Source organism: Pelodiscus sinensis, chromosome 1 (genome assembly GCF_049634645.1).
Source record: "Pelodiscus sinensis isolate JC-2024 chromosome 1, ASM4963464v1, whole genome shotgun sequence".
Taxonomy (NCBI): Eukaryota; Metazoa; Chordata; order Testudines; family Trionychidae; genus Pelodiscus; species Pelodiscus sinensis.
The window spans coordinates 196,557,733-196,584,921 of record NC_134711.1 but is presented as its reverse complement, the minus strand read 5'-3'; the positions used below and the strand labels follow the sequence as shown (position 1 = coordinate 196,584,921).

Genomic DNA, 27,189 nt, shown 5'->3' with positions numbered 1-27,189 from the left:
GCTAATCAGCAGGGTGACCTTTGAATCTCTTCTGTGCGGTCACCCACGCACACAGCTTAGAGGGAACACTGTCCAGGACATAAAGAGATTATGGGCCTTGAAGTAACATATGCCCCAGAATGGTGTCTGTGCTGGCATAAAGGGAGCTCTAGAACCTGGGGGTACCAAGGTATGGTGACTACTCTTATTACAGCTATAATACAAAAAATGTTATGTTCTCCCTCAAAATGATGATTGCTAAGCCACAATTTCAGTAGTGGATATTTTACCATATTTAGCACATCAGTTGTGTTTCCAAGGCTTCGGTCATCATTTTCATTATCTGATTCTTCCTCTGTGGTACTTTCTTCAGGTTTATCTTTTTCTTGCTTCTCGTCCTCTTAAAAATAAAACAAGAAAATAAATAAATATGAACATTAAGTACAATAAATTGGAGGACATGGTATATAGCAATCCAAACATCACCCTCATGTTGTAAGAATGATGTTATACTCCATATTCTTTATGAAAATATGCTAATGATATGGATATAATACAATTGAGATGTACTTTATGCAAGACGGCTCTTGTTAGATACCATTAGAAAGATTACAATTTACTGAACGTAATTATCCAATGTGTATACCTGTATCATTTCTGTATCTGAAGCTAGGAATATTGACCATGTGTCTGTATTTCATATATGCCACTTTGGGTGACATGCCCTGCTAACACTTTAAGCACTAGAATGAAGAATCAGACTGGGATGATGGCTCCTCAGTGAGGATATTGTGAAAAGGCATGGCCTTCTTATGAATGCTCCATATTGTCACTGATTCATGGACACTGCGACACTACAGAGTCAGCTGGCCTGGTCACCTGATACTAACTACTATTTTGGACTGCTGCACTTTTCCACTGGGATATGGGGACTCAAACAAGGAATTCCTGACTTATGGAAACTCTATATAAGGGGGACAGAAACAATCAGGGCCTTCAGTTTGCTTCTCCTCTACCTTCCCCCTTAAAGAGATATTTGAAAACACCTGAAAATAAAGGTCTAGAACTGAGGGGAGGGAAAGAAGAACTGCTGAACCTAAGCTAAAAAATATTTGGCCTGAACAATATCTATGGTAGACATCTGGGTGCTGTGGCAAGTCCCTGAAGAGGAGCCCTCCAAGAGCTTATCTCAGTGACTGTATTGTTCTGTAGCATCTCCAGGGTAAATATTATTATCAGGGCTTAAAGTAGGTAAGTATTATCCTTATTATTCAGATTGTGCCTTAGCTCTCTGACACACCTCTTCCCCTAACCCCCAGTAGCAGCTCCTTCTTATTAGTTTAAAATCAAGGATGGGAAACCGTTTTTGGGTTGGGGACTGCTAACCCTCAGAAAAATCAGTTGGGGCCACATACAAGTAAGAAATGAAAAAAAAAAATCTAAACCCTCACTGATGTGGCCCCTGACTGAGGAGAATGACACTCCCCACATTCCCTTTTCACACATGAGCCTTGGGGGGGGGGGGAGGGAGGGAGGAGGGGTAGTAGAATGTGTGTGCTCCAGCACTTGGTGAGGCAGTAGAGAGGCTAGAGCATCAGCACAGGCTCCCCAATGCTGGGGGGGAAGCACTGAGCCTCAGGGGCCAGATCCAGACAAGCTGGGACTGCATCTGGCCTCGGGGCCTTAGGTTCCCTACTCCTGGTTTAAATTAAGACTAGAAGGAAGTTCAGCAGGCCAATGCAATCCAGGCCATTGAAAGTCTCAGTTCATATTTGCAGATTTTCAATTAAAAACAAAACATCTGAAATAAATTTACTTTTGGGTAAAACTTTTAGTAACACTGTACTTTTTAATTTCAAAGGAAGAAACAGTATTTTGTTTAAGGTACAGAATTGGGAAAGGCCCAGGATCTCTTCCTAGTTCTGCCACAGAGACATAAAATGTCTTGGACACATCACTTACTCATTCTATGTCTCAGTTTCTTTATAATAAAATGAGGATAACAATTACAGGGCTATTTGTAAGGCTAAATTCATGTATGTTTGAGTTCCTTATATAACAGGAGCTATGGGTAAACAATAGCAGTTGTTGTTCCTTTCAATTAACTCTCCCTGTGGATTCTTTAAACTTCTTTCCCACAAAATGGCTTAGAGAGGAACAGATTCCCAGCTTAGCATGGACAGTACTTTCCAGCCTTTATTTTAGCTCTGTCTCAGACTCTGGCAAGCAAATACTGGGTTGAGACTGAGGGATAGTGCTCATTTTCAAGTTGTGATGGTCTTCATTCCTAAAATGAGTGGTTCTCTCACACAAATATAAACGAGAGACAGAGACAGAGACAGAGAGAGAGAGAGCATGCGCGCGCGTGCAAGCTTGGAAGACAACAACAAAACAGAAACATTATGTTTCACCTGTTTCACAGTCCACAGGTTTTTTTTTATTTGCTTCTGTGACATCAGGATAGTTTGCAGTGGATAAACTGAATGGGACAGTGTTGCTGCTAGCACGTAAAGAAGGTTTTAGGGAGTCTTCTCCCAATGGAGGTAATGTTCGCAGCATTCGACAAAACTGTTCTGGAGATTTTTCCTTAAAAATTTTTTTAAAGAAAATGTTGAGAACATTCTAAGACATAAGAGAAAATCACCTTTGCATACTTTAATTACAATATTTGATAAAAGTAAATACTGTAATTATGATAACTGTACACATCAATTATTTACGGTCCCAAAAAATTGACAGATATAGTAAGCTGATGCTTTCCACACAATAGTCAAATAACTGTTCACTATCTTAAAAATAAGCAACAAGAAAAAAAGCTTCTACTTTAACTTAAGAAGAATGAGTTTATTTAATCCACAATTTAAGTAAACAGAGTATTTTCCCTTTATTTCATATTATCTACAGTCTGTCGAATAGAAACTAGATTTCAGAATTTGAAAAGGCCCAATGCCCTTCATGATAAAAAATGTAAACTAAAGGTAAAAAGAAGATAACTTGAATATGTCAAAATCCAAAATTTCATACATTTCTACACTCATTTCAAATGTAAGGATCTGTAGAAATATTATGGTATGTTTTATTACATGATATATAATAATTGTATCAGGACTTAGCACAAACAAAAGCTTGGAAGCCAATTTCTGGGAAAAAAAAATGGGCTTGTGAGATTTCTTGTTTCCTCATTCTGATAAAGAAGGGGCCTGAAAAAGGGGAAGGGGGGAATTGTTTGTTTGTTTTTGCCTATAAGATACTACAGACGACTAGAGTTATTAAAATGTGTATAGTTAAAAAAACATGTAACTGCTGAAAATTTCAGTGGTTACAGGATTACATGTAGGGTGGCAGTTGGCTCTCTGGGAACCAATGCACATGGGAATATGCATACCGGCTTCGGCCTGCTGACCAGCACTGTTGCGGCTCCCCACTCAGACTGGCTCCCATTTGTCACCCCATGCTGCTGCCTTTGTATCAAAGGTGGCACCGCAGGGTGGCAGGTGGCTCTTCAGGAACTGGTGCCTGCAGGGACTGGCTTTTAAGCCAGCTCTCCGCGCATAACGGGAGCCTGCATATAGCCGGGCTTATCAGTTAACCGTTTACACAGTTGACCTTTCACTGTGTAGAGTCAATAGGGAGCCCACTGGCTAGAGTCAATAGGGAGCCCTCAATCCAGGGCAGTACTGCCCACTGGCTAGAGTCAATGATGAGCCCCCAGCCCAGGGCATCACAGCCCACTGGCTAGAGTCAATAATATTGGAGTGTAGCGGCGTATGTGCTCCCTGTCACAGTGACACATCACCTTCATATTGATGAACATAACAAAATTTATGTGGAAGGAGCAGCTACAGGCCACATTACAAAATGAATGTGGAAGGGGGCAGGCTTGGGACAGAGGGTTTAGCTGCAAGAGTATGAGAGTTCTGTCTGAGGATGCGGGCTCTGAGGTGGGGCCATAAATAGGAGGCTGAAGGCTGGGACAGAGGATTGGGGTACAAGGGCTTGTGGCTGGCAGTAGAGTGGCTCTGGGTTAGGGTCGGGGCAGAAGATGGGGTGCAACAGTGTGAGGGGGGGTTTGGGGCCAAGCTATGGCAGGTGGGCTCTAGGGCCGGAGGGGGGAATTCTGAAGGGGAATCTGGGTTGTCCCAACCATGGCAGTGGCTGGAACTCAGGACCTTAAATCACTGCTGGAGCCCTGTGCAGTGCACTCCAGGTAGCACTGAGGGTTACCTGAGAGAGGTGTGGCACACTCTGGGCAGCACTTGGGACTGGCTGGCCCCTTCCATCCAAGGTCCTACCCTTTCCGGGGGCATGAAGCCAGGGCCCTGCTCACTTGAGGTGGTTGGAGAAAGTACTCTTTTCTGCTCCCTTCAGTGATATGATATCAACAATTTGTGATGAAGTTGACAGAATCCAACAACTACAAACACTATAAATTAACTACATACTAACTAAATGCTTAATAATAAAGATAACAGGCACATACAGTAGGCACTGTGTCTTGTGGAAGGCGATTGAGAAGGAACTGAGGGTGGTTTGCCCATGCAGCCATATATATATTCTTTATGCAGGGCACAAGGACATGTGGGGCATTGAATGGGCACTATTACCAAAATCTCCACACTTTAAGGTGCAGACACACCTTAAGTGAAGCACTCACAGGACATTGCTCAAAGAACCACCCTGAAATACACATTTGTTTCAAAGAGGGGTGTTGATGTGGCATGAGTAAGCTATGATCTTAGTTTTTAAAAAAGTTTCTTTTCCTGTATTTCTGACATTTATTATGTTTTTTAGTCAGCTCTGAATTTACCCTCTCTCTCCGTCGCATTCGGGCAGATAACGTTCTCTGCAAGGTGTTGGTTACTAATGAATCACCACCTGGTTCAGAGATAGTAGCAGACAAACAGTTTTCATGTAAATTTTTCAGTATTTCTTCAGATCCGTTAGGCCTTGGAGTGGCAAAAACTAGCATGTGACAGCCACCACAAGCAACCTACAGAGTAAACACAACAGGATCTCATTAGCCTGCATTCATCTTCTGGACACAAGGAATAAGAAATAGGTTATAAGCTCCAAATATTTTCTCCACGCTTAGTTACAAATTTCAATATGGTAAAGCACACAACTATAATAAACAGATTTGATCCCTGGCGACATTTGCTGACCTTTGGATGTTGATAATCAAACTTCTTGATTCTCATGGTGATAGAGTATGAAACTGAAGAGTTTGAGTCCATCAACATATAATAGTTCTAAACTTTAAGTACATAACACATAATAGTTCTAAACTTTTGAAGTACAACATTTTGTAAAACAGCATAGAATTGGGAAACTTTCTATAGGTTGAACCTCCTAAAAGCAGATACTATGACCTCCTAAAACTGGGACTCTCTAGTCTGGCAACATCTGTAGTCCGGCATGACCATGGATGTTCCTGGAACAGGGAATCTGGCTGGAAGACCCAGTGGCAAGAGGGCTGATAGTTTGAAGCCCGGCAGGACTGGGGCTGGTATGAGGGCCAAAGTCCCAGTAGCGGGGCTGAAAAGCGGCAGTCCGGGCTGCCAGGGCTGCAGCAGCATGGCGGGGAGGGGTGGGGCCGATGGTGGGGAGAAGAGGTGTGCTGAGTGGCCTTTAGCAGGGACCTTCCCATATCTGGCAAATTCCCTTGTTTAGGACTGGTCAGGCCCCAAGGGTGCCGGACCAGAGAGGTCCAACCTGTAGAAGCAAGCAAAAAAGTATTCATCTGTTTTCAAAGGAATTTAGTAAATCATTTTTATGCTAGTCAATATGACATATATACAATGTTACCAAACCTTGCAAGTTACCACAAGTTTCTTAATATTTGATATTTTATTTGGAGCCCTAGCCAGTCTGGGAGACAACTTATTACATGAGAACCTCAGCTTTTATTAAAAAAAAAGTTTCTAGCTCTCAGTGTTGCAGATAAAACCTTGAGAACATGAGCCAAGGGGTATGCTGATGGCCCTCATGATCTTTGGGGGGCCTGCCTCAATTTCTGAATGATTTGGATCCGGCGTTACAGCACTTTTCTTAAATACCAGCAGCTTTAAAAAAAAAAAGCTTTAAAAAAAGTAAGAGAACAATATTGTCTTTTTCTCATCATTTTTTGATTACATTTTTTTTATATATTTTCATGTTATTGAACATTTATAAATAACCTATATTATAAATAATATTTGATATTAAGGTCCAGACACTGGGATGGAGTCTATTCCTAAATTCACCAAAATGTTAAAAAGCTTTTTGTTTTAATTTTATGGATTTCTTTAAAGTGTTTACAACCTTAACATTGCATTATTGTGTAAGCGCATAATAATCTGAAGGAAAAACTGATGTGTCTATTTTTATGGTCCAAACTGATCACAGTGCAAGAAACGAAGCAGCGACTGAGAAGTGGTAGATAAAACAAAACTTTTTAACATTATTTCAGTATTAATCTACAGTATTATTAAAATACTATCAAGAAATATTACAAACATGATTTTAAACTTCAGATTTCCTTTAGTGAGGTATGTTTATAAAGAGTGTGCATTTCAAATCTTGAGAAAAGATAACAAAGCAAAGCCTTACCAAATAGACTGTAAACCTCAAGAAATTAGAACATAAGGTGGGTATGAATTGATTAGTAAAATTCTCTTCTCCGAGTCCTAATTTGCCATGTCGCCCATCTCCAAAAGTAAACATAAGGCCGTTGTCTCCATGGAAAAAGAAACATGTTACTAATGCAGAAGCTTCAGGAGGTAGCAGAGTTAGTCTGTACAGGATAAACTTAAAAAAACAACAAATAGTCTGGTAGCACTTTATAAACTAACAGAACATGTAGATGGTATCACAAGCTTTTGTGGGCACAGAAGGTATATTAAAAGCATGTGACAAAATTGTTATAGATATAAGACTAGAATTAAATATATTTTGAAACCAAGGAGTATTTAATTTTCAAAAATCAAATCCAAACAAATATTTGTATGATCTTTAAACTGCTGAATATGGTTCAGAAGATAAACACATTTTCAGACAAAAGTATTGTCTGGAATTGTTAATCTTGATAACTAAAAAAATATGCTAATAAAAATGTAATACCACTATGTAGCAAAATTGAGACTGATACATCAGTGGTAGGAAGGAGTTTGTGAGGCTACAACTTCCTTAATAAGCAGAACTGTCTACAGAAATAAGAATATACAGAAAGTCAAAAAGAAAATTCCTGAATTCCAATCTAGCTCTTCCGTTGATCCCTCTGTAACTTTGGGCAGTCAGCTGACCTTAAATTAAATTTGTATATTGATTCTTCACTATACTCATTTTGTACTGAAAAAATTTCATATAATAAATTCTAAAACATTATCATTTTAACTACATTTCAGAATTTTCAGCATACATACCTGCTATTACAGCTGTATGATTTTCCCCACATGCAATGTTACATATTTTATGCTTCTTCAGATATTCCACAGCTTTTGGTACTGAGGTTTCAAAAATAAATGTACCATGTCCAAGTTGCCCATATTGTCCAAGGCCAAAGGTATATACATCTGTTTCTGAAAATTATACATGGAAAGTAAACAGTACATATGTCCCAACTATGACTTTCCTGCTACTGGCAAAACAGAAATCAATCACCCTCCAACTTCATTAAAAAAAATGAAAAAAATATTTTATCAATTCTTAAAGTGTGATTCTAATGAAAGAGAAAAAATCAAAAGGAGAATGAAATTAAGAATTGCCCTCCCTCCAAAACATTTAACAAAATATACAGAAAATAAATTGGCATGAGCTACTATGTATTTTATTTCATGACATATTTTGCATAATAAGCTACTGACTATATGCACACGTAAAAATCAGCCAATGAAAGTTATACAATGTTATATATTATACCTGAGATCAACACAAGAGCACAATTATTTAAAAATCATTATGTATATTTTCCTCCTTAATTGCCTAGTCTTGAACCTCTTGCCACATACAAAACTCTATTACAGGAAACCCCCAACTTCCAACTGCCCAAGTTACGAACCCCCGCACTGACAACCATTTCTGTAAGCGAGGAAGGGGCTGAACCCCCCCCCCCCCCGACTTACGTCCTTGGCCCACATTTATGACGGCATACGGCGCCTACTGTAAATGAGGGTTCGAGTTATAATGCCCCCAACTTGCGACGCTTTCCAGGAACCAATCGCGTCACAAGTCGGGGGCAGCCTTTTATCTATTATCGAAATCTTTGCAGCTCTGATATTCCTTAAATATTAAAAATGCTGACAATGTTGTTATTGCAATATATGTGGAGCTTAATTTTCCTCTTCATATATGTTATCCATACCACTACCAGCAGATGCCAGGAACATTTGCTTTTTGAAACCTCCTCTTTATTCACAAATCAAGATAATTCAGATGTCAAGGTTAAATTCAGCAAATAAAACTATTTACAATTTTTTAAATGTTTGTACACGTTGAAAATATCTGATGATTTTTAAGTGGAATTAAAAGAGCCACATATCTTACTACCAACAGAAATGGAGAACACCAGACTTCTGAATGGAAGTGAATATGTCTGAACATACATTGATTTCCTGTGGGATCACAGTGTAAGCAGAAGCACACCAGAAGCAGGGCGATTAGCTGCTCCTCACACTTGTGGGGTAAAAGCCAAACTGCCACAATGGGGCAGAAACACTTCCTGCCCAGGGAGCTAGATGCCATGTCAGAACACCAGAAGCAGGACAAGCACAAACTCTTCCAGGGGAGACACCAGGGCTTTGCATACCTACATAAAATAACTGAACATTTTTTTGCTGCCTTCTCAGAGGAGCAATAAACTGGAAGCACATTTAAACACAAACCACACTTTACATTTACTCCAGTGCTATATCTCCCAACCACTTTCCCACCTTCACCTTATCTCTATTGTGGGAGAAGAGGGATAGGGGAAAAAACAGAGGTGGAGCAGAACCTGCATTACTAGCGGAACATATTTTATTAACTTCAATTGTACCATAAAGTCAACAAAGAACAGAGGATCAGGCCTTGTAACACAAATCTGGAAAAATATTTCTGCTTACTAGATATCTTTTCCCCTCACCACCCTTTAAAAACAGTTTTAAGGGTCTCATCTGCAAAATCACAAGGTCATGAAAAAAGTTACTTTGTATATTAAGCATGTAAAATATTTTGTAAAATTATTTTCCTACTATATTTAATATTAAAGCTCCCTCTGCTGGAAGATTCAGTGCTAGGAAAATTATCCAGAATAGGATCACAAACCATTCAAGTAAGAAATCAGAAAGAGATCCCTTAATTCCAATTAACAGAAGAACTGATAGATAACTAGACTTCCCAGATAAGACTGGATTATTCTTGAAATAGCTACTTTCTTTAAGCAGAACTGAAGACTCACACTCAGTCTGTCAATGGATGCTCCAGGATTCATGAGGTCATAAATTCTAAAGGTCTTAAAAACATTCAAATATGTCTTGACATTTCTTTGGAGGTAAAAAGGCCTTTTTTGACCTTGCCATGATAAACATGTGATAAGCTTAAGTTGTGTGTTTTCTCGTATTGTTCTCTAGGTCTACAGCTACACCAAGATATGAAACATGCTCTTCTGCAAGGCAAATCAATTTAGCCTCTTTGAACATCTGTGCTTTCAACAGTCAGTTGCAATGGAATGAGATGAAAAGTACTCCCTACTTTCTCAAGCGAATTTTCAGGTGCAGAAGAAAAAAGAAATATAGGTACAGGCAGTCCCCGGGTTACGTACAAGATAGGGACTATAGGTTTGTTCTAAAGTTGAATTTGTATGTAAGTCGGAACTGGCTCCAGATTCAGCCACTGCTGCTGAAACTGACAAAGGGCTGACTACAGGAAGCTGGAGGCAGAATTGCTCTGCCCCCAGCTTCCTGGAATCAGCCACTGATCAGTTTCAACAGCGGCTGAATCTCGAGCCTGGGACAGAACAGCTGGGCTGCCAGGTAGGTCCCTGCAGAACCAACCCAGCAGCACCCCAGCTGCTCTACCCCAGGGTCCACAACAAAAGCCTGGTCTGCTGGGGGAGGGGGGCGCACTAGCTGCGCCCCCCCTCCCCAGCAGACCAGGAACACGGGGAGCAAAGCCGCAGCTTTGCTCCCAGTGCCTCTGGTCTGCTGGGGATGGTCCCCAGCAGACCAGGGGCACCCGGAGCAGCTTTTCTCGTCCCGGAGGTCGAGGTGGCGGGACCGCTGCGCTCTGGGCGGTCCCGCTGCCTGCAAGCTCCGGGGCGAGAAAGCCCCGTTCGTAAGTGCGGATCCGACATAAGTCGGATCCGCATAACTCGGGGACTGCCTGTAATGATCCTCTCCAACACAGAAAAGAAGAATATTTCCTGTGAGCAGTCTTTAAGGAATACATAAAAACAAATGTCAGGAAACCATCACTTAGATTTATAATGCAATTATTGAGGCCTAGACCTCTATACTGCATTTGCTGAGTGTTTGAGCCGGTAATAGAAAAAACACCAACCCAGCAAAAATACTAGGGCGAAAGTAGTACTGGAAAGAGCACCTCTTTCTCTGATTCTGCTGAGGAATAACTTCTGTAACTCTACTCAGGACAGAAGGGTTATGACTATATCCTTCTCAGCAATTCCTCATGAAAGGAATACCTGTAAATGGGTAAGAAAGGGAGGTAGTTTTGGTGGCTAGAGTGCAAAGGCATAGCAAAACTGTTTCAAACTATCTTGAGCACTTACAGTTGAACAAGATTCCATACCATGCCACCTTAATAGGATAAAGATGGTCCCCCAAAAATTTTTTAAAAGGGGATATGTTCAAGAAGGCTTGAATTAGGACTCAAGTGTACCATCAAGCATTCTGTTTGACAGCAGAAAAACAAAGGTACAAGCAGCATAACTGTGCTTCTGGTAATAGGGTCTAGACTTATGAGTCAATGTTTGAGATTTCTTTTCATCAGTCTGGCTTTGAGCATGCGGAGGGGGGACATTTGGCAAATGATCAAAGACCTCAATCTTTCTTCCTCACTATCACATTATTCATGAGATCTACACCTTCATACAATTGTCAATAGGTACATCTAAGCCTCACCTCGAAGTTGGTAGCTGAGATTACAGATAAAGCAATGGTAGTCAAAGAATCCAGGTAATTTTCACATTTTTGATCTGCAGTGTCCATAGCTAGAGGAAATGAGGATGTAGGGGAACCATGATTCCTTAGAAGAGTGCTCCACTGCTCAAGATGAGATCCATGTACTCCCTGATGGACAGAGATTTCTAGAAGGATACAGGTTGGGTATGAAGCATGAAGGCACATCTGAGGAGTTTGTTTTTTTTATAACAAGAGAGCTCAAAGGAGAGCTATCAAAATATTACAAATATTCCTTCCCCATCCAGATTAGCCTATAACTCTCATTTTCCTCATTTTCCTTTGAATTTCAGGAGACCTTTGAAAATAAACTCTGCACACTGCCTGAATTTTCTTCTCTTTTCAGGAAAACTAACATTGCTAGATCATTTTAGGCAGCTGAATGTCAGTTAATTCCATTATATTTCCCAATTGTCCATTATATTGCCTCCTTATGCTAGGAGACTCAAAGAGTTTGACTTATTTAGCCTAACCAAAAGAAAGTTGAAGGGAGATATGATTGCTCTCTATAAATACATCAGAGGGATAAATACCAGTGAGGGAAAAGAGTTATTTAAGTTTAGCATCAATGTAGACTCCAGAATGAATGGCTATAAACTGGTCATCAACAAGTTTAGGTTTGAAATTAAGTGATTTCTAATCATCAGAGAAGTGAAGTTCTGAAACAGCCTTCCGAGGAAAGAAGTAGGGACAAAACACACCTGACTGGTTTCAAGACTGAACCTGATATGTTTATGGAGGGGATGGCATGATAAGACTTCCTACAAGGACATACAGCAGATCTGCAACTGCTAGCAGCAATCTCCTGTGGCTGGAGATGGGACACTAGATGGGGAGAGACGCTGAGTTACTACGGAGAATTCTTTCCCAGGTATGTGCCTGGTGGGTTTTGCTCATGTGCTCCGGGTTTGACAAATCTCCATATTTGGTGTCAGAAAGGAATTCTCTCTCAACTCAGATTGGCAAGAGACCCTGGGTTTGTTTTTTTTGTTTTTTTTAAGCTTTTCTCTGGGCAGGACATGGGTCACTTGCAGGTTTTAATTAGTGTGAATGGTGAATACTCTGTTACCTGAAGTCAAACCATGATTTGAGGACTTCAGTAGGTTAGCCATAGGTTATGGGTCCATTAAAGGAGTGGGTGACTGAGGTTCTGTGGCCTGAAATATGCAGGAAGTCAGACTAGGTGATCACAATGATCCCTTCTGGCCATAAAGTCTATGAAACCATGAGAGAGAATTTTATTCCTCTTTTGTTTTAGCTAAAAGTTTAGATTTTATATAAACTGAAGGCACTGGTTCCAGTCACCCAAGAAGCTTCTGTTCCTCCCAGGAAAGTGGGATATTTGCAGGATTGAGCTGAAGTATAACTAGAACAAACACTGAATGATCTAATTTAAGAATTCAGTAAGAATAAAGAAAACAAATAAAAATGCCAAAAGTTAGAAATATGAAAGTGAAGAGCTAGTAGTGTAATTTTTCTGTTTGAAAAGTTAGTTTAGCAATAGCCTACACTGTGTATTAGACTTCATAGCACTATACAAACAATGAATACATTCTCAAAGAATCCCTGAGAGGTATTATATAATAGCATCACATATGGAGGCAGAGACATTAAGTACTGTGTATAAAACCATAGCAGGACTACATTGGAACTAGGATTAGTACACCTGCGAGAATTCTGCACCAAAACATTGAAAATTCTGCACACAATATTTTAAGATTCTGCTAAATGTTATATATTTTGTCAAAATAACAATACAATCATGCCAGTAGCAATTATTTTGATAATTTATTTCAAGATATATGTAAGCAAGAATATCTGTACCAACACAGATCAAAAAAAGATTCTGACAAATAAATTCCTTACTAGGCATATTAATGCACAACTTTGAGTATTTCTTTTACATTACAATACAAAACGGTCAGAAACAGTGCAAAGGCTTGTAGGTATATAAGCGACTAGTCAAGTAGTCAAGCGACTACCCAATAAGCATAGGCTCCCCTCTCCACTCATTGCCTCTCTATCAGATGCAGCAAAGGAGGGAGCAGGAGCCGGTGCTGGGGGGAGCCAACTTAAAAGCTGGTTCCCCTTAATATTGTCTCCGCGGTGCGGGGCAGGAGGAGGAAGAGGGCAGGAGAGGCAGAGCCGTAGTGGTCCTGGGGGCAGCGCTGTTCAGTCCCAGCTCGCATTGCCCCCAGGAACTAATCCCACTGCAGCTCTGCACTTTCAATACATTCAAAGTGCAAAGCTTCAGCAGGAGCGGTCCCTTTTCCCCATCTTACCGACTAATCGAGTAGTTGATGGAAATTCCATTGACTACTCGATTACTTAATTAACTGATATTTAACATCCCTAAAGGCTTGTAAGAGTTGGGGTAACAGAGGAGCTGAAGGAGAGGGAAGGAGTCTGGAGTAAACCGGGAGGGTTGTAAGGTATGGGTGGGAGAAATATGGAACAGTGATATTTGGAGTAGGCAGATGGAGAGGCAGGATTGTTAGGGTGTTTATGGGGAGTCTTTCCCATGCAGACCCTGACTGACTCCAAGACTCTCCCACTCAGTCTGACATATGTGTCCCTGTCCCCACAACTCCTACCCCCATGTGTCTTTGCACCCTCTTAACCTTCCTGTTACCAAGGTCAACAATGTCACCCCACTAGTTCTTGAGCCTGTGCCCCAGTCTGAACCTCCACTTGCCATTCTGAACTTCAGTCCCCAGTCTATGACACCTCCCCTCTTCCCCAGGAGGCCTCGGTCTTAACCTGGGTCTGCAAGCAGGGTGCTGTGATGAACTTCTACTCCCAAGTGAACTCTGTAACGGTAGGCACACACAGAATTTCCCTACCTCCCTCCTCCCAGAAGTATTACACAATTCCACCTTTCACACACCAGAAACTGCTGTGGGCCAGAACAGCTGGCTGCTTTTAAGAGGCCTCTGGTGGGAAAAAGATGGAACAGCAACACTTCTGGGGCAGAAATTATTTTCGGGGGGGGGGGGGGGGGGGATAGTTGGGAACATGAATTCTGCACATCCACATTGAGCAGAGTTCCCCCAAGAGTAGATTAGAAAGCAGCTGTGTTCCTTGTAGGCTGTGTGCTTTTGTGGCAACTCAGGAGAGATTCAAATGCTGCCCAACTGATTAGCAAAACACCCACAGTTAGGTTTTTTGTTTTTACTAGTGGTGCACATTTGTACATGCTTTCGTGCACATACAAAAGTATTCAAAACATGGAGGCTGTCTAGACTGGCAAGCTGCTTTTGTGGAAAAACTTGCCAGCTGTCTACACTGGCCGCTTGAATTTCCACAAGAACACTGACTTCCTACTGTCTGAAATCAGTGCTTCTTGCGGAAATACTATGCTGCTCCCGTTCGGGCAAAAGTCCTTTTGCGCAAAGCTTTTGCGCAAAAGGGCCAGTGTAGACAGCTCAGATTTGTTTTGTGCAAAAAAGCCCTGATCGCGAAAATGGCGATCAGGGCTTTTTTTTGCACAAAAGCGCATCTAGATTGGCACGGATGCTTTTCCGCAAAAACTGCTTTTGCGGAAAAGCGTCCGTGCCAATCTAGACGCTCTTTTCCACAAATGCTTTTAACAGAAAACTTTTCCGTTAAAAGCATTTGCGGAAAATCATGCCAGTCTAGACGTAGCCGGACAGAAAAAAATCCTCACATGCATGGAAAAGAATAGCGGAAACACTGGATCCCAGTCCTGGATTGGATCCCAGTCCTGGATCATGCTTTTTTCTTCACAGCCATTAAAGAGTGGTTATAGTCAGAAAAGTGACTTGCTAATTACCTCATATTCAAGGTCATTTACAAAAAGGAGGCTTTCTTAGAAACCTCACTAAAAATGATATTTGTGGTTTTTTTCCATCAAATAAGAGAAAACAAAAGTTTGGCTAGGCATTATTTGACATTTTGCAAGAGTGTTTGTTCTATCATGCAAAGTTATTTTTTAACTCCAGGATCAGAGAAAAGTCAACCAGTTTGCATACCTGTAAGTGCCACTGTATGTCCTCCCCCACAAGCAACCTTATTAACTCTTTCTAAAATTCCAGGAACAGGCTGTGGAACCCTATTATTTTTCAGTTGTTCAGGCAACAAACCCAGCTTCCCATTCTCAGGCTCTCCAAAAGTGTAGAGCTCACCATCTCCTGTGGAAATACAAAACAGAGCTGGATTCATATTACAGGCAATCCCCGGGTTATGTACAAGATAGGGACTGTAGGTTTGTTCTTAAGTTGAATTTGTATGTAAGTCGGAACTGGTACATATTGTAGGGGAAACTCTAGCCAAACATTTCTCCGGAGCTCAGTTTTATTCTCCCACACCTCACTTCCCTCAGTCCTTTATTCTCAAGCTGAAGTGTCCGCTGAGAAAAGCCGCTCTGCGTCTCCCTGGTCTGCTGGGGGGGGAGGGGGCGCTAGCTTCGCGTCTCCCTGGTCTGCTGGGGGGGAGCTGCTAGTGCAGGGTTGCCTCACCCTGTTTGTAAGTAGGGATCCGATGTAAGTCGGATCCATGTAACCCGGGGACTGCCTGTACTTCACTAAAAAGGCAGGGCTGGGCCAAGTTATTTTCTCATGATTTCACAACTGTTAGACTACCCTTTGCTTTTTGGATTAAAAAAAATATAAATTCAAGAAAACAAGAGCATTTCCCTATGCTAGGAGTCTCTCAAGAAGAAAAGCAAAACAACACTTGATTCTTAGAGATCCCAAGGTATCACAACTCCCATTCTAATCACTATTGAAGTCAACTAGAGTGTTACATATTATTACTATTATCGAGTTATCATGCACAGGGCCTTTATAACAAGCAAACTTTATACAAAGTCATTTAATCTTTCCAGAAGTAAGACTGGTTAGTAATTTACATTTGGGCAACATTCGCCACTTACTCAATCACATTCAATTGTCATCGATTGAAGTCAGTGGGAGTGGTGAACAACTAGGTGAGGTAGGAAACTGGCAGAAAGGATCACCATAGAAGTATGTATTCTCTAAAAAAAACTTGATTTTGTTTTTAATCACAGATGGATTTACCAAAATAAGAGGATAAATAAACTTCTCTTAGGAAGCAAATCCAAAAAAAATAAATGTTTAGACTAAAGGCTAGGTGTTCAGGGAAATGTGTTAATTATGAGACTGTAGCTATTACTTAGAACACTTGGCAACTGACCCATTATTAAAACCTAATTATAGATACTTATCTAGAGTACATTTCTGAGATATGCTAATTCTTCCATAATTATAGCCAAATAAACTTAAGCATGAATAAACCTCATTTACAGAATTAAAAGGCAATACTGATAAACACAGCAAATGTTAGACTCTAAAGCAGGAGTTTTGAAAGTTGGGTTGCAAGCCCGCATGGGTAAGCTGCTGGCAGGCTGCAAGACCCTGTATTGATCTAATTATCCTCAAAGCTCCCATTGGCTGCAGTTCACTGTTTGCAGCCAAGGGGAGTTGTGGGAAGCGGTATGGGACAGGCTGCTGCTTCCTGGAGCTTCCCATGGCTGGAAACGGCGAACCACAGTGCTCTTACAATTACATAAAGTGCCTCCTAGCAGCTTACATGAGTGGACACGTGACAACTTTGAAAACCCTTCTAAAGGATCATATTCAAATACTCTGAATTCAAAACACACTTTCATAAAACTACTTTTTAAACACTCTTGAAAAATGCAGACCACAGACTCCAAAACACTAGCCTGTAAATACCTGCACTGTTTACATGTTGGACTTGTCTGGTCCAGCACCCTTGGAACCTGAGTAGTCCCGGATGAGCGATTTTGCCCTGTAAGGCCACCCTGCTGCCAGCCCCACCCTCTGCCTTGCCTCTCCCCCAAGGCTTCCTGGCTCCTCTCGCAGCCCAGCTTAGTTGCATCCTCCTCCGCCAAGTTGAGCCATACAATGGCTCCCCCTTTCCCTGCTGAGTTACAAAGTCAGTGAGTGTTTTGCATAGCTAAAAACAGAATGAAGACTTCAGAATCTAGTCCTTTACAAGACACTGTGTCTGCAGAGCTGTGGGTCAAATTAATCACTGAAGCAATTCTCTTTAAATCACCTGAGTTGCCCAGGACTGTATTTGGCCCATTGTGTTTTTCTACTGAACTGATGTTTCATTTTTGTGAAAATTCCATTTTTATCTATTTGCGGCTGGATTGTGTCAACAGCAATCAGTGGATAGCAAAGGATAGCAGAGAACCCACAAGTACTGAAGTATTCAGAAAAGCAGAATGTTCCCAGAAGTTCGTGTAAAATACAGCATTTCTTCCTGCCAGCAGCTCCTTGGAGGAATTAATTAGGGAACAAGCCATGCGCTACTCCAATTGTAAATCTGCTTGGATCTTGCACAGGGTATACAAATGATTTTTCAATAAAGTTTTTTCTCTTCACTCCCCCCTTTCCTTTCATAATGCTGGTACAGAGCAAATTTAAGGTTGTTTGCATGCCTTAATTGGGATTTTTTTTATTTCAACATCCAGTGAAGTCTGAAATTCCTGGTTGATAGTGCTGATTTGGGGATAATTACAACAACTCTGAAACACTGTTCACCCCTAAATTACTGCTACTTCTTCTCAATCTTAGTTCCATTTTAAGCAGCTTTACGAAAAAAGAAATTGGCAAAGAATGCTAATATGCAATATTTGTAATGATCTGAAGATAATTTTAACTTAATTCAGTGGTACAGCAAAGTAGCCAGAGTGCATGGACCAATTAGGTTTGTGTTCCCAGAGCAGCACAAAGCAGCTAAAGGGTCCTGGTGAATCTGGGCCTTAATTTGCAACCAACTTAGGCATTTAGAAGGCAGTGTTAATAAAACCAGTGTTAGATCAAGTTCCAATGACCATCAGTTTCCCAAATTTCACAGTATGGAACACATTTTAAATAGATATTCCCTGTAAGACTTCCCTTTAATTCTCAAGTACACACACCATTTTCCTTTCTAGTTATAATTATATAATGTACTTGTGGCATAGATTATGAGGTAAGTATTTAATGTATTGTTAGCTATTTTTAATGAAATTTGGCAGGTGAAAAAGACCAATGTTAGAGAACCACAGGTATTATTATCTCTATTACATAATGTATCATCATCTTACTTGTTACCAAAGCAGAGTGATAGTATCCACAGGAGATCCAGGAAACCGGCTTTCCAACATCCACTTGACAAGGTACACATACACTGGCTTCACCAGCCAGGCCAATCTGACCTTCAGAATTGTCACCCCACACGAAAAGCTGCCCATCCTCTAAAATAAAATGGCAGAAAGTCAGATTTAAAACCAAAACAGGGCTAACAATAATATTTACATTTACTTGTTGCTTCCATCATGCAGAGGCAGTTCACACACTCTGTTGTATGATAGTACTGAAATGTAGCTGTTGCTTAACAGCTATCAACTGCCACTCAACACAGCAAATCACAGAGCCAGGGATATCAAGGCATCCCATCCCCCAGAATCTTCTTAAATGTGCCATGGAATATTTAATGACCTAGTGATATTAGACCATACCAGTACAACATTTAAAATGTATTTCCACATATGTTTCTCCAGTAAGCAATAAAATTAGAGACTGTCAGACTTACAAGTTGCTGGTGGTCTGTGTACATGCATTCTAATGAACGCAGTAGGCTTGTCCCTATTCCTATGAGTAAACTTCAGGATAGGGATGTTAAGGACTAGTTGACTCTTCCCCCCCTCCTCCCCTCTCCCCATTGCCTCTATCAGAAAGAGGCAGAAAAGGGGGGGTAGAGGGAGTATTTCAAAGCACAGCTCAGCCTGGGATCAGCTGTGCGGCAATGCTGCTTTGAAAAGCGGAGGCAGCATTCAAAGGGGCAGCACTGCACAGCTGATCACTGCTCAGCTGTGCAGCGCTGCTGCTTTGAAACGCTGCCTCAGGGTATGTCTACACTACCACCCTAGTTCAAACTACACTACCACCCTAGTTCATACCCTCAGTGTATCAAAATGGTAGCGCCACACAGCTGAGATCGGGATCAGCTGTGTGGCGCTGCCGCACATGGAGGCCAGGGTGAGCTGGGTACTCCCCAGCTGACCCGGGGATCAACTGTGTGGCACTGCTGCTTTGAATGCCGCCTTCGTGTTTCAAAGGGGCAGCGCCGCACAGTTGATTCTGCGCTCAGCTGTGCGTTGAGCCCGGGGTTGGCTGCGGACTCCCCAGCTGATCCCAGGCTCCAGCGTGGCATTCCCTCAGAATCCAGGATCAGCTAGGGAGTCACCAGCTGACCCCGGGTTCTGGGGAAATGCTGCGCCGAACCTGTGGTCAGCTGGAGAGTCCCCAGCTGAGGAGTTCCCAGCTGAACCCGGCTCCACATGGCATTTTAAATCGGCAGCACAGCATGGAACCCAGAGTCAGCAGGGGACTCTGAGTACCATGCTGACCCCCGGCTCCATGCTGCACTGCTGCTTTGAAATGCACAAAAGCCCGCACTGGGGACTCTTGTGCTTTTCAAAACTGGCATGCCACATGCAGCACAGAGTCAGCAGGACTTCCCGCCGGCTCCGGGCTGCACGCAAGGGCTCTTGTACATTTCAAAAGAGGAATGCAGAAGTGCCTATCGATTAGTTGAGTAGTCAGTGAAAATTCCATTGACTATTCGACTAGTCAATTAACCATTACTGAACAATCTTACTTCAGGATGGCATGCCTCCACTTGCTTCATCAATAGGATTCCCATTTTTCCTTCCCTCAAACTGATTCTCGATCCTAGCATTTGCACTCACTCCACTAATTCTCTCCTGGTCTCTCTGCTTTCTCCTATCCCTCTCTCATCCACCCCAACTTCATTCAGAGTAACTGTTCTCCTATTTATCTCAGACCAAGTCTTATCTACAGAGGGACCCATGTCTGCAACAAAGAGCAGCTAAGGCAAAGGAATGATGAAGTTACATTCAGTCACCATCCAGCCTTCTCTATACAGCAATTCCAAATTGTGGGAAGCTAGCTCTGCATATAACCTCTCAAACTACAGCAGTTCCTGGGACATTATTTGGAACAATGCATGGTTGCTTCACAAATCTCAGGAGAGCCTTAGCCCTTGGCAGAAAGAACAGCCTAGCGCACATCTTATTATATCTTCCAATAGCTGAATACGCTCCGGAATTACAGCCTTGGTACACAGACTGTTTCATTCCACCAATGCAGAGATGGCTGCTATAATGTCGGATTTGTGAAAGAAGTATGAATAGATTGCAAAGGAAGAAAAGAGGCCTAGCATCAGATAGCTGAAAGCCTTTCTACCACCACATGAATGTATCAAGTCTCCATTGCCAATTGCTGCTTTTGGAAAACAAAAGGTCTTGCTATAAAGCCTCTGTCAGAGTGAACAGGGCTATCAGAAAAGAAAGTTAACAATATTGCTTATTCTTTATCTTTTCATGGCAAAGGCACTAGTTATTTGCTGTTGAACTCACCAGTTAATGCTGCTGATGTGTAAGATCCAGCTGCCAGCTGTTTGATCTTGTACTGGTTGGTAAAAAAACTTATTAGACGAAACGTGCTTCTTTCCTCTGTGTCACCTAATCCCAACTGTCCTTCACTGTTACCTCCAGCAGCATATACGTGTCCTTGTTCTGCGCATATAAAAGCACATGTAATATGTAGAATAAGCAACAGCAAATCAGAAAATTCAAGCTCAATTTCTTCCTATGAAAAAAGTACTGAAAAGTTGTGTTAAGCTGTACTAAAATATTCTAATGCTGATATTAAAAATTGCTATTGTAACTCTCCAGGATGGTTTCCTCGGTACTTTACATGGAGAAAGTCTAACACTGTTCTCTATTTTAGAATACACATGCATCTCGAGAAGGCTGGGTTTTCCACCATCTTGGAGAGAGAAGTCAAAAGTAAAGGAACTAAGCTCCTATGTAGTCTGTAGTTCTTTTGGAGCTCTAATCATCTTGGAAGGCCACTGAGTTAAAAGTGTCTGCAGACAGAGTACTTGCAGGAAATCCCAGGTTACCAAAGGCAATATAAAATAAATGGAAAAATAAAAGAACCTTTTTGTAACTAGCTAAAATTAGGATGAAGTTTGTTACGTCTTATAGTTTTCTTCAATTCTTGTGTATCAGACTTGGTTTCTCTATCTGTGTACATAAAAAGAGAGTTTTACATTTCCCAGTTAGACTGTTGCTTGTACATAAAGTTTATAAAAGGAGATTTATAATTTAGCTCTCCCTCAAGACATGCTACATTAAAAATGTAAAACACGGGGAAATCTCACCTGCTGTGAAAATAATGAAAAACTCAGCAGTTACAAAGTCTATGAAAGTAAACCAGTTGTTACACAGGAATCACAAGGAATATTCCAACCAAATAGCATAACACAAATTTGTTTACCCTAATTTTACAGAGGGCCAAATTCCTCCAAATATTATAAGTCACTATAAGTAATTTTTTTTTATGCAGAGATCCAGTTAAGACCTATGCAATCCTTAAGTCCCAGATAAACTATTTGAATGTATTAAGTAGTGCACAGGCTTTATGCTGGAGTCTACTTGCTGCTGAACTTCACCTAAACTATTTTTATTGGATTTTTAAAATGTACTAAAATTATGTTTTGATATAGATACTGCATAACAAACATGTTTAATATATTACCTGGTATATAGCCTTGGACTACTGGTCAGTGCATTTACAGGCAGTCCCCGACTTACGCGGATCCGACTTATGTCGGATCCGCACTTACGAACGGGGCTTTCTCGCCCCGGAAGTCGGGGCGAGAAAGCTCCATTCATAAGCTGCTCCGGTGCCCCTGGTCTGCTGGAGACCGTCTCCAGCAGACCAGGGGCACCGGGCGGGTTCCCGCGCTTCTGTGGCTTTGCCAGAGCAAAGCCTCAGAGGCGCGGGGAACCGCCGCTGCTGCCGCTTCAATCTGGGCGCCTGTGGTCTGCTGGGGACCGTCCCCAGCAGACCACAGGCTCCCGGACTGAAGCCGCAGCCGCAGCCGCGGGGGGGTCCCGCGCCTCTGAGGCTTTGCCAGAGCAAAGCCTCAGAGGCGCGGGGAACCGCCGCTGCTGCCGCTTCAATCTGGGTGCCTGTGGTCTGCTGGGGACCGTCCCCAGCAGACCACAGGCTCACGGACTGAAGCCGCAGCCGCGGGGGGTTCCCGCGCCTCTGAGGCTTTGCCAGAGCAAAGCCTCAGAGGCTCTGCTCCCCGTGTCCCTGGTCTGCTGGGGAGGGGGGGGGGGGCAGCTAGTGTGCTCCCACCCACCCAGCAGACCAGGCTTTTGTTTTGGACTCTGGGGCAGAGCAGCTGGGGCGCTGCCGATTGGTCCTGCAGCGCCCGCTCTGGGCACTACTGGACCAACCCGGCAGCACCCCAGCTGCTCTGCCCCAGGTCCTGATTCAGCCGCTGCTGGTCAGTTTCAGCAGCGGCTGAATCAGGACGCCTGGGGCAGAGCAGATGGGGTGCTGCTAGGTTGGTCCAGTAGCACCCAGGAGCGGCGCTACTGGAGCAACCCAGCAGCACCCCAGCTGCTCTGCCCCAGGCGTCCCCAAGTCAGCCGCTGCTGAAACTGACCAGCGCTGACTACAGGAAGCCCCAGGCAGAGTTGCTCTGCCCCGGGCTTCCTGGAATCAGCTGCTGATCAGTTTCAGCAGCAGCTGACTTGGGGACGCCTGGGGTTCTTAAGTTGATTCTGTATGTAAGTCAGAACTGGCGGTCAGTTTCAGCAGTGTCTGAATCTGGACGCCAGTTCCGACTTACATACAGATTCAACTTAAGAACAAACCTACAGTCCCTATCTTGTACGTAACCCGGGGACTGCCTGTACAAGTAACTGGGGGTGGGAGGGAGAAGGATAAATTAAGCTGGTGAATTAAGTCATTCTTATTAAGGTTTCTTATTAATTTACAGTGTTTTAACATGAAATCACCCTGGTCTGGGGGGGCCCCAAGAAATACAAAGTCTTTACCTCATCAAATAGTTTACAATCTACTTTTAGAGAAAACACAATAAGCAAGTGCGATGAAACTGGAATCAAATGGGGAGGCATGGCCAGAGTAACAATATTAAAATCACCTAATTATATAAATTAGTTCTGAATATAACATGATGATTTTGAATAGAGTAGATAAAAATATGTTAATTTTAAAAAGTAATATGATGAGGCGTGCTAGATGACCCAGGTAGTGTTATTTAAATCACATTTGTATTTACTCCTTGTTAGCTCTGTACTTTTTCCCCCTTAGACAGGGGCTGCTGCCACTCTGTGCTGCTGCAGGCAGCTGGTTTGAGCAGGGAGCTGATACAGAGACAGTAGCGCAGGGAAGTAGGGGGCTCCCCGGGAGTGAGGCTGGATTGCACTGGTTGCTGGCTCTGCCTTCGGGGACTATAGAATAGTTGAGCAACTGCTAAGATTTCATGCAGTTACTCGACTATTCAATTACACAATAATTAACATTGCTAGTGTGCAGCTATAGAAGTTTTGTAAAGTAAAAATGAGAGCATTCATTTTTCAATTAGTGGCATTCTATGTAAACAGCATATGTAACATTATAAATATTCTATGTAACATTATAAATGTTAATGTAAAATTTAGTAACACAGTTCTTCAAATTAGCTATACAAACATTCAACACAATTTAATAATTTAAAAAGTCATTTATTTTAAATTACGCTACCCTGGATCTGAATTTAAAAGTATTAGGGGACCAGACGTGGGGGGCTTTTTGTTATTATGAATTGTTAGGTACTCAGAGACCAAAATTCTTAAAAATTTGGATTCTACTGGTAAGTTTGTAAACACTTATTTATAGAGTCCTGCATGGATATAAAACTGGAATCTACATCTGCATATGCAAAAATGATCCGCAGATATTCATGGATGCGGATAAACATGGATTTAAAGTGGATATCCACAAATTTGCAGAGTACTGGTGATACAAAATTGGTATCCACGTCCATAAAATGAGCTCTGGGTACCCACATTAACATCTGTGGTTGCAGATACACGCAGATTTGCATGACTCTACATATTTAGGTATTCGCGTATGGGATTTTCAGAAGCAGTCAAAAGTCTTAGGAGCACAAGTCCCATTGATTTTGTTTCTGAGCTAGCCCATCTAGCTGATTTTTCACAGGCATCACAGCAGAAGAGATTCTCAAAGCAGGTGAGGGGTAAGCGAGAGATAAAAAGGTCCCATCTTTCACTAGATCATTACTTTGAAAAAATGCTGTCTATATATTCTGGCTTTAATAATACTTAGCTTGTATACTGCATTTGTTACCAACTACTATACTCCCCTGTAGCTATATAATGTATTGTACTAGTGTTTCAATTTTTTTGTGTATTGTAAATTTTCAAAAAACTATGTAAAATCTCATGTGCGCTATTACTGTTCCTTTTCTAACATTCTGTCAAATGCCAATTGTAACAAAAAGGTTTACATTACAATGGGCATTTCTTTAAAATACATATCTTCAAAACAGTTACAATATGTAGGATTTGCCATACCAGTCTGAACCAATTAGGCCATCTAGTTCAGTATCCTTCCACTACAAGTCAACAGTACCTTATCCTTCCACTACAAGTCAACAGGAGAAGGCAAAGAGACTCCATAAGAGATACAATGGTCTAGTGGTTAGGGCACTAGAGTAGAACTTGAGAGGTTCCTGCTCTACCACAAACTTCCTGTGACACCTTGGGCAAGCCATTTAGCCTCTCTGCCTGTTCCCCTCCTGTCAAACGGAGATTACAATACTTCCCTATCTCACAGGAGCATTGTGATGGATAAATACATTAAACTTTGTGAGATACTCAGATACTATAGAGATTGGGGGAGGGCGATATAGGCACCTAAGATAGATAGATAAATAGATCCTTCTAGGTGTACACCACCACAAAAAGGGCAGGAGAAAGAATTTCCTTCTGAGCCACAGATTTAATTAACTTGTGCACTGAAGCATGAGTTTTAATTATCTTTAATGTTATTTTAATGTGCATAACTACAAATGTTAACGGTAGTCACAAAAATTATCCTACCACAATAACTGTTTCAGGTTGTAAACCTATACCTTGTTCAGTTATAGTCAATCCTTATTAAAGTGTTCCATTATATTGTAACAATAGTTTACTATAGCCTGAGATCACACATATATTAAAACCCTTAGAAATCAGCCACTCTCTTCATATCACTGCAAGCTCCAAATATTGGTGCCATAAGGAAGGTAGTTGCTTTCTACAAATTTAAAAACATGTCAAGAATTTGGATCAATTTATTGTATATTGATTCTGTAAAGTGAAAGTGCCAATTTCTAAAGCTTAGCAAACTAATTTCTTAAACCCAACAGTGAGAGACAAAGTATACTGCATTTTAAGAAGACTAGGAGAGCATTGATTCAAAAGGTTATGTTCTGTACGTCCAGACCTTTACTGAAATTATACAAAACTGTTACCATCACATTAAAATCAGGCAAGAGGAAATTCTTCAAGCTGGATAGTGTTTGCCAATTCCTATATACAATTCATTTATAAATACCATGGCATGGAAAAGCTATTTAAAGAACTCAGAGCACAGAATGCATGATAAGTGGTTGAATTTTCACTGCCAAGTTTTTACCCTAGATGCACATAGGATTCTCCCATTATAGAATTAGAATCAAGGGCAGAATTTTGCCTAAAATATTTCCCTAATATATAAATAATGCAGATTACATACCTGTGTAAACTAAAGTGTGGTTTCTCCCACAAGCAGCAAGTTTAACTTTTTCTGGTTTTAAAGCTGTGAATTAAGGTCAGAGAATAAGTTTACAAACAGGTTGATAGTTACATTTTTAATAAAACGTTGCACATTCCAGATAGTCAGCTACTCTTTTCATATTTTTATCAATATCAATGTTGAAACTGACCAGCAGCGGCTGAATCGGAGACACCTGGGGCAGAGAAGCTGGAGTGACCAACTTTTCCGGTGGTAAAAGCAGAGCGGCAGCGGGGGACGCGGAAGATGTCTGAAAAGGGAGCGGGGAAGGAGCCAGCGTCTTTGCACGCCGGGCTCCTCTGTCTCTTTATGGGCGGGGGGAGGGGAGCGTTCGGGTTCTCGCGGAACCCTTACGTTCGCGGAACCCCAGGGTTCCGCAGAGCACCATTTGAGAAACACTGGTCTAGACTGACAAGTTTTTCCGAAAAAGCAGCTGCTTTTGTGGAAAAACTTGCCAGCTGTCTACACTGGCCGCTTGAATTTCCGCAAGAACACTGACTTCCTACTGTCTGAAATCAGTGCTTTTTGCGGAAATACTATGCTGCTCCCGTTCAGGCAGAAGTCCTTTTGCGCAAAGCTTTTGCGCAAAAGGGCCAGTGAGGACAGCTCAGATTTGTTTTGCGCAAAAAAGCCCTGATCGCGAAAATGGCGATTGGGGCTTTTTTGCGCAAAAGCGCATCTAGATTGGCACGGACGCTTTTGCGCAAAAAGTGCTTTTGCGCAAAAGCGTCAGTGCCAATCTAGACACTCTTTTCCGCAAATGCTTTGAACGGAAAACTTTTCCGTTAAAAGCATTTGCAGAAAATCATGCCAGTCTAGACGTAGCCCTGGTGATTACCTGATCTGTTCATTTTCAGTGGGGCACCTGTCATTGGCCACTGTCAAAAGATAGAATATTGGGATAGATGGACCTTTGGTCTGATCCAGTATGGCCATTCTTATACTCCTATATTCCCACAAAACAACTTCCACCAGCTCCAAGACACCCCCATCCTTCTTGACTCCTTCATTTTCTACTCACTCACTACACAGCTCAGACTTATTCCCTCAACTCCAAATCCCCTCTCCTGCCAGACTCAAAGGCTTAGAACTTTTCCACTCAAACACAAATCCTCCATCGTCTGGACCCTTTTCCATCCTATGCTACACACACCAACACCACACTCAGAAATCATAATGCTCTTCTCAGTTCAAAGAGCTGGACCCGGAAGAACATGGAAGTACTGTGGAATCAAGAAGCATGTGCAGAGAACTCTTTATTCTGCCTCTTGTGGGTATGAAGATTATCTGAATTAGCTCCTCAGAAGCCTGCATTCTCCCCTATGTACCACCTC

The 27,189-nt window shown here is 41.9% G+C and overlaps 1 protein-coding gene across 5 annotated transcripts in view; it reads right to left on the bottom strand.

Annotated features, from left to right (window-relative positions):
• The window catches only part of RPGR (retinitis pigmentosa GTPase regulator), an 84,853-nt gene that overhangs the window by 49,541 nt on the left and 8,123 nt on the right, over nt 1-27,189 (bottom strand). For all 5 annotated transcript variants that reach the window (XR_012898416.1, XR_012898417.1, XM_075913244.1 and 2 more), the window contains 9 exons: nt 25,817-25,879; nt 20,569-20,727; nt 18,232-18,381; nt 15,122-15,280; nt 7,380-7,535; nt 6,568-6,692; nt 4,787-4,969; nt 2,391-2,565; nt 270-379 (listed from right to left, as the gene is read on the bottom strand). Coding sequence is in view for 3 of the 5 variants with exons in the window: in XM_075913244.1 (XP_075769359.1) it covers nt 270-379; nt 2,391-2,565; nt 4,787-4,969; nt 6,568-6,692; nt 7,380-7,535; nt 15,122-15,280; nt 18,232-18,381; nt 20,569-20,727; nt 25,817-25,879 (1,280 nt within the window). In the remaining 2 variants the exon portion in view is untranslated. The remainder of the gene's footprint in view (nt 1-269; nt 380-2,390; nt 2,566-4,786; nt 4,970-6,567; nt 6,693-7,379; nt 7,536-15,121; nt 15,281-18,231; nt 18,382-20,568; nt 20,728-25,816; nt 25,880-27,189) is intronic.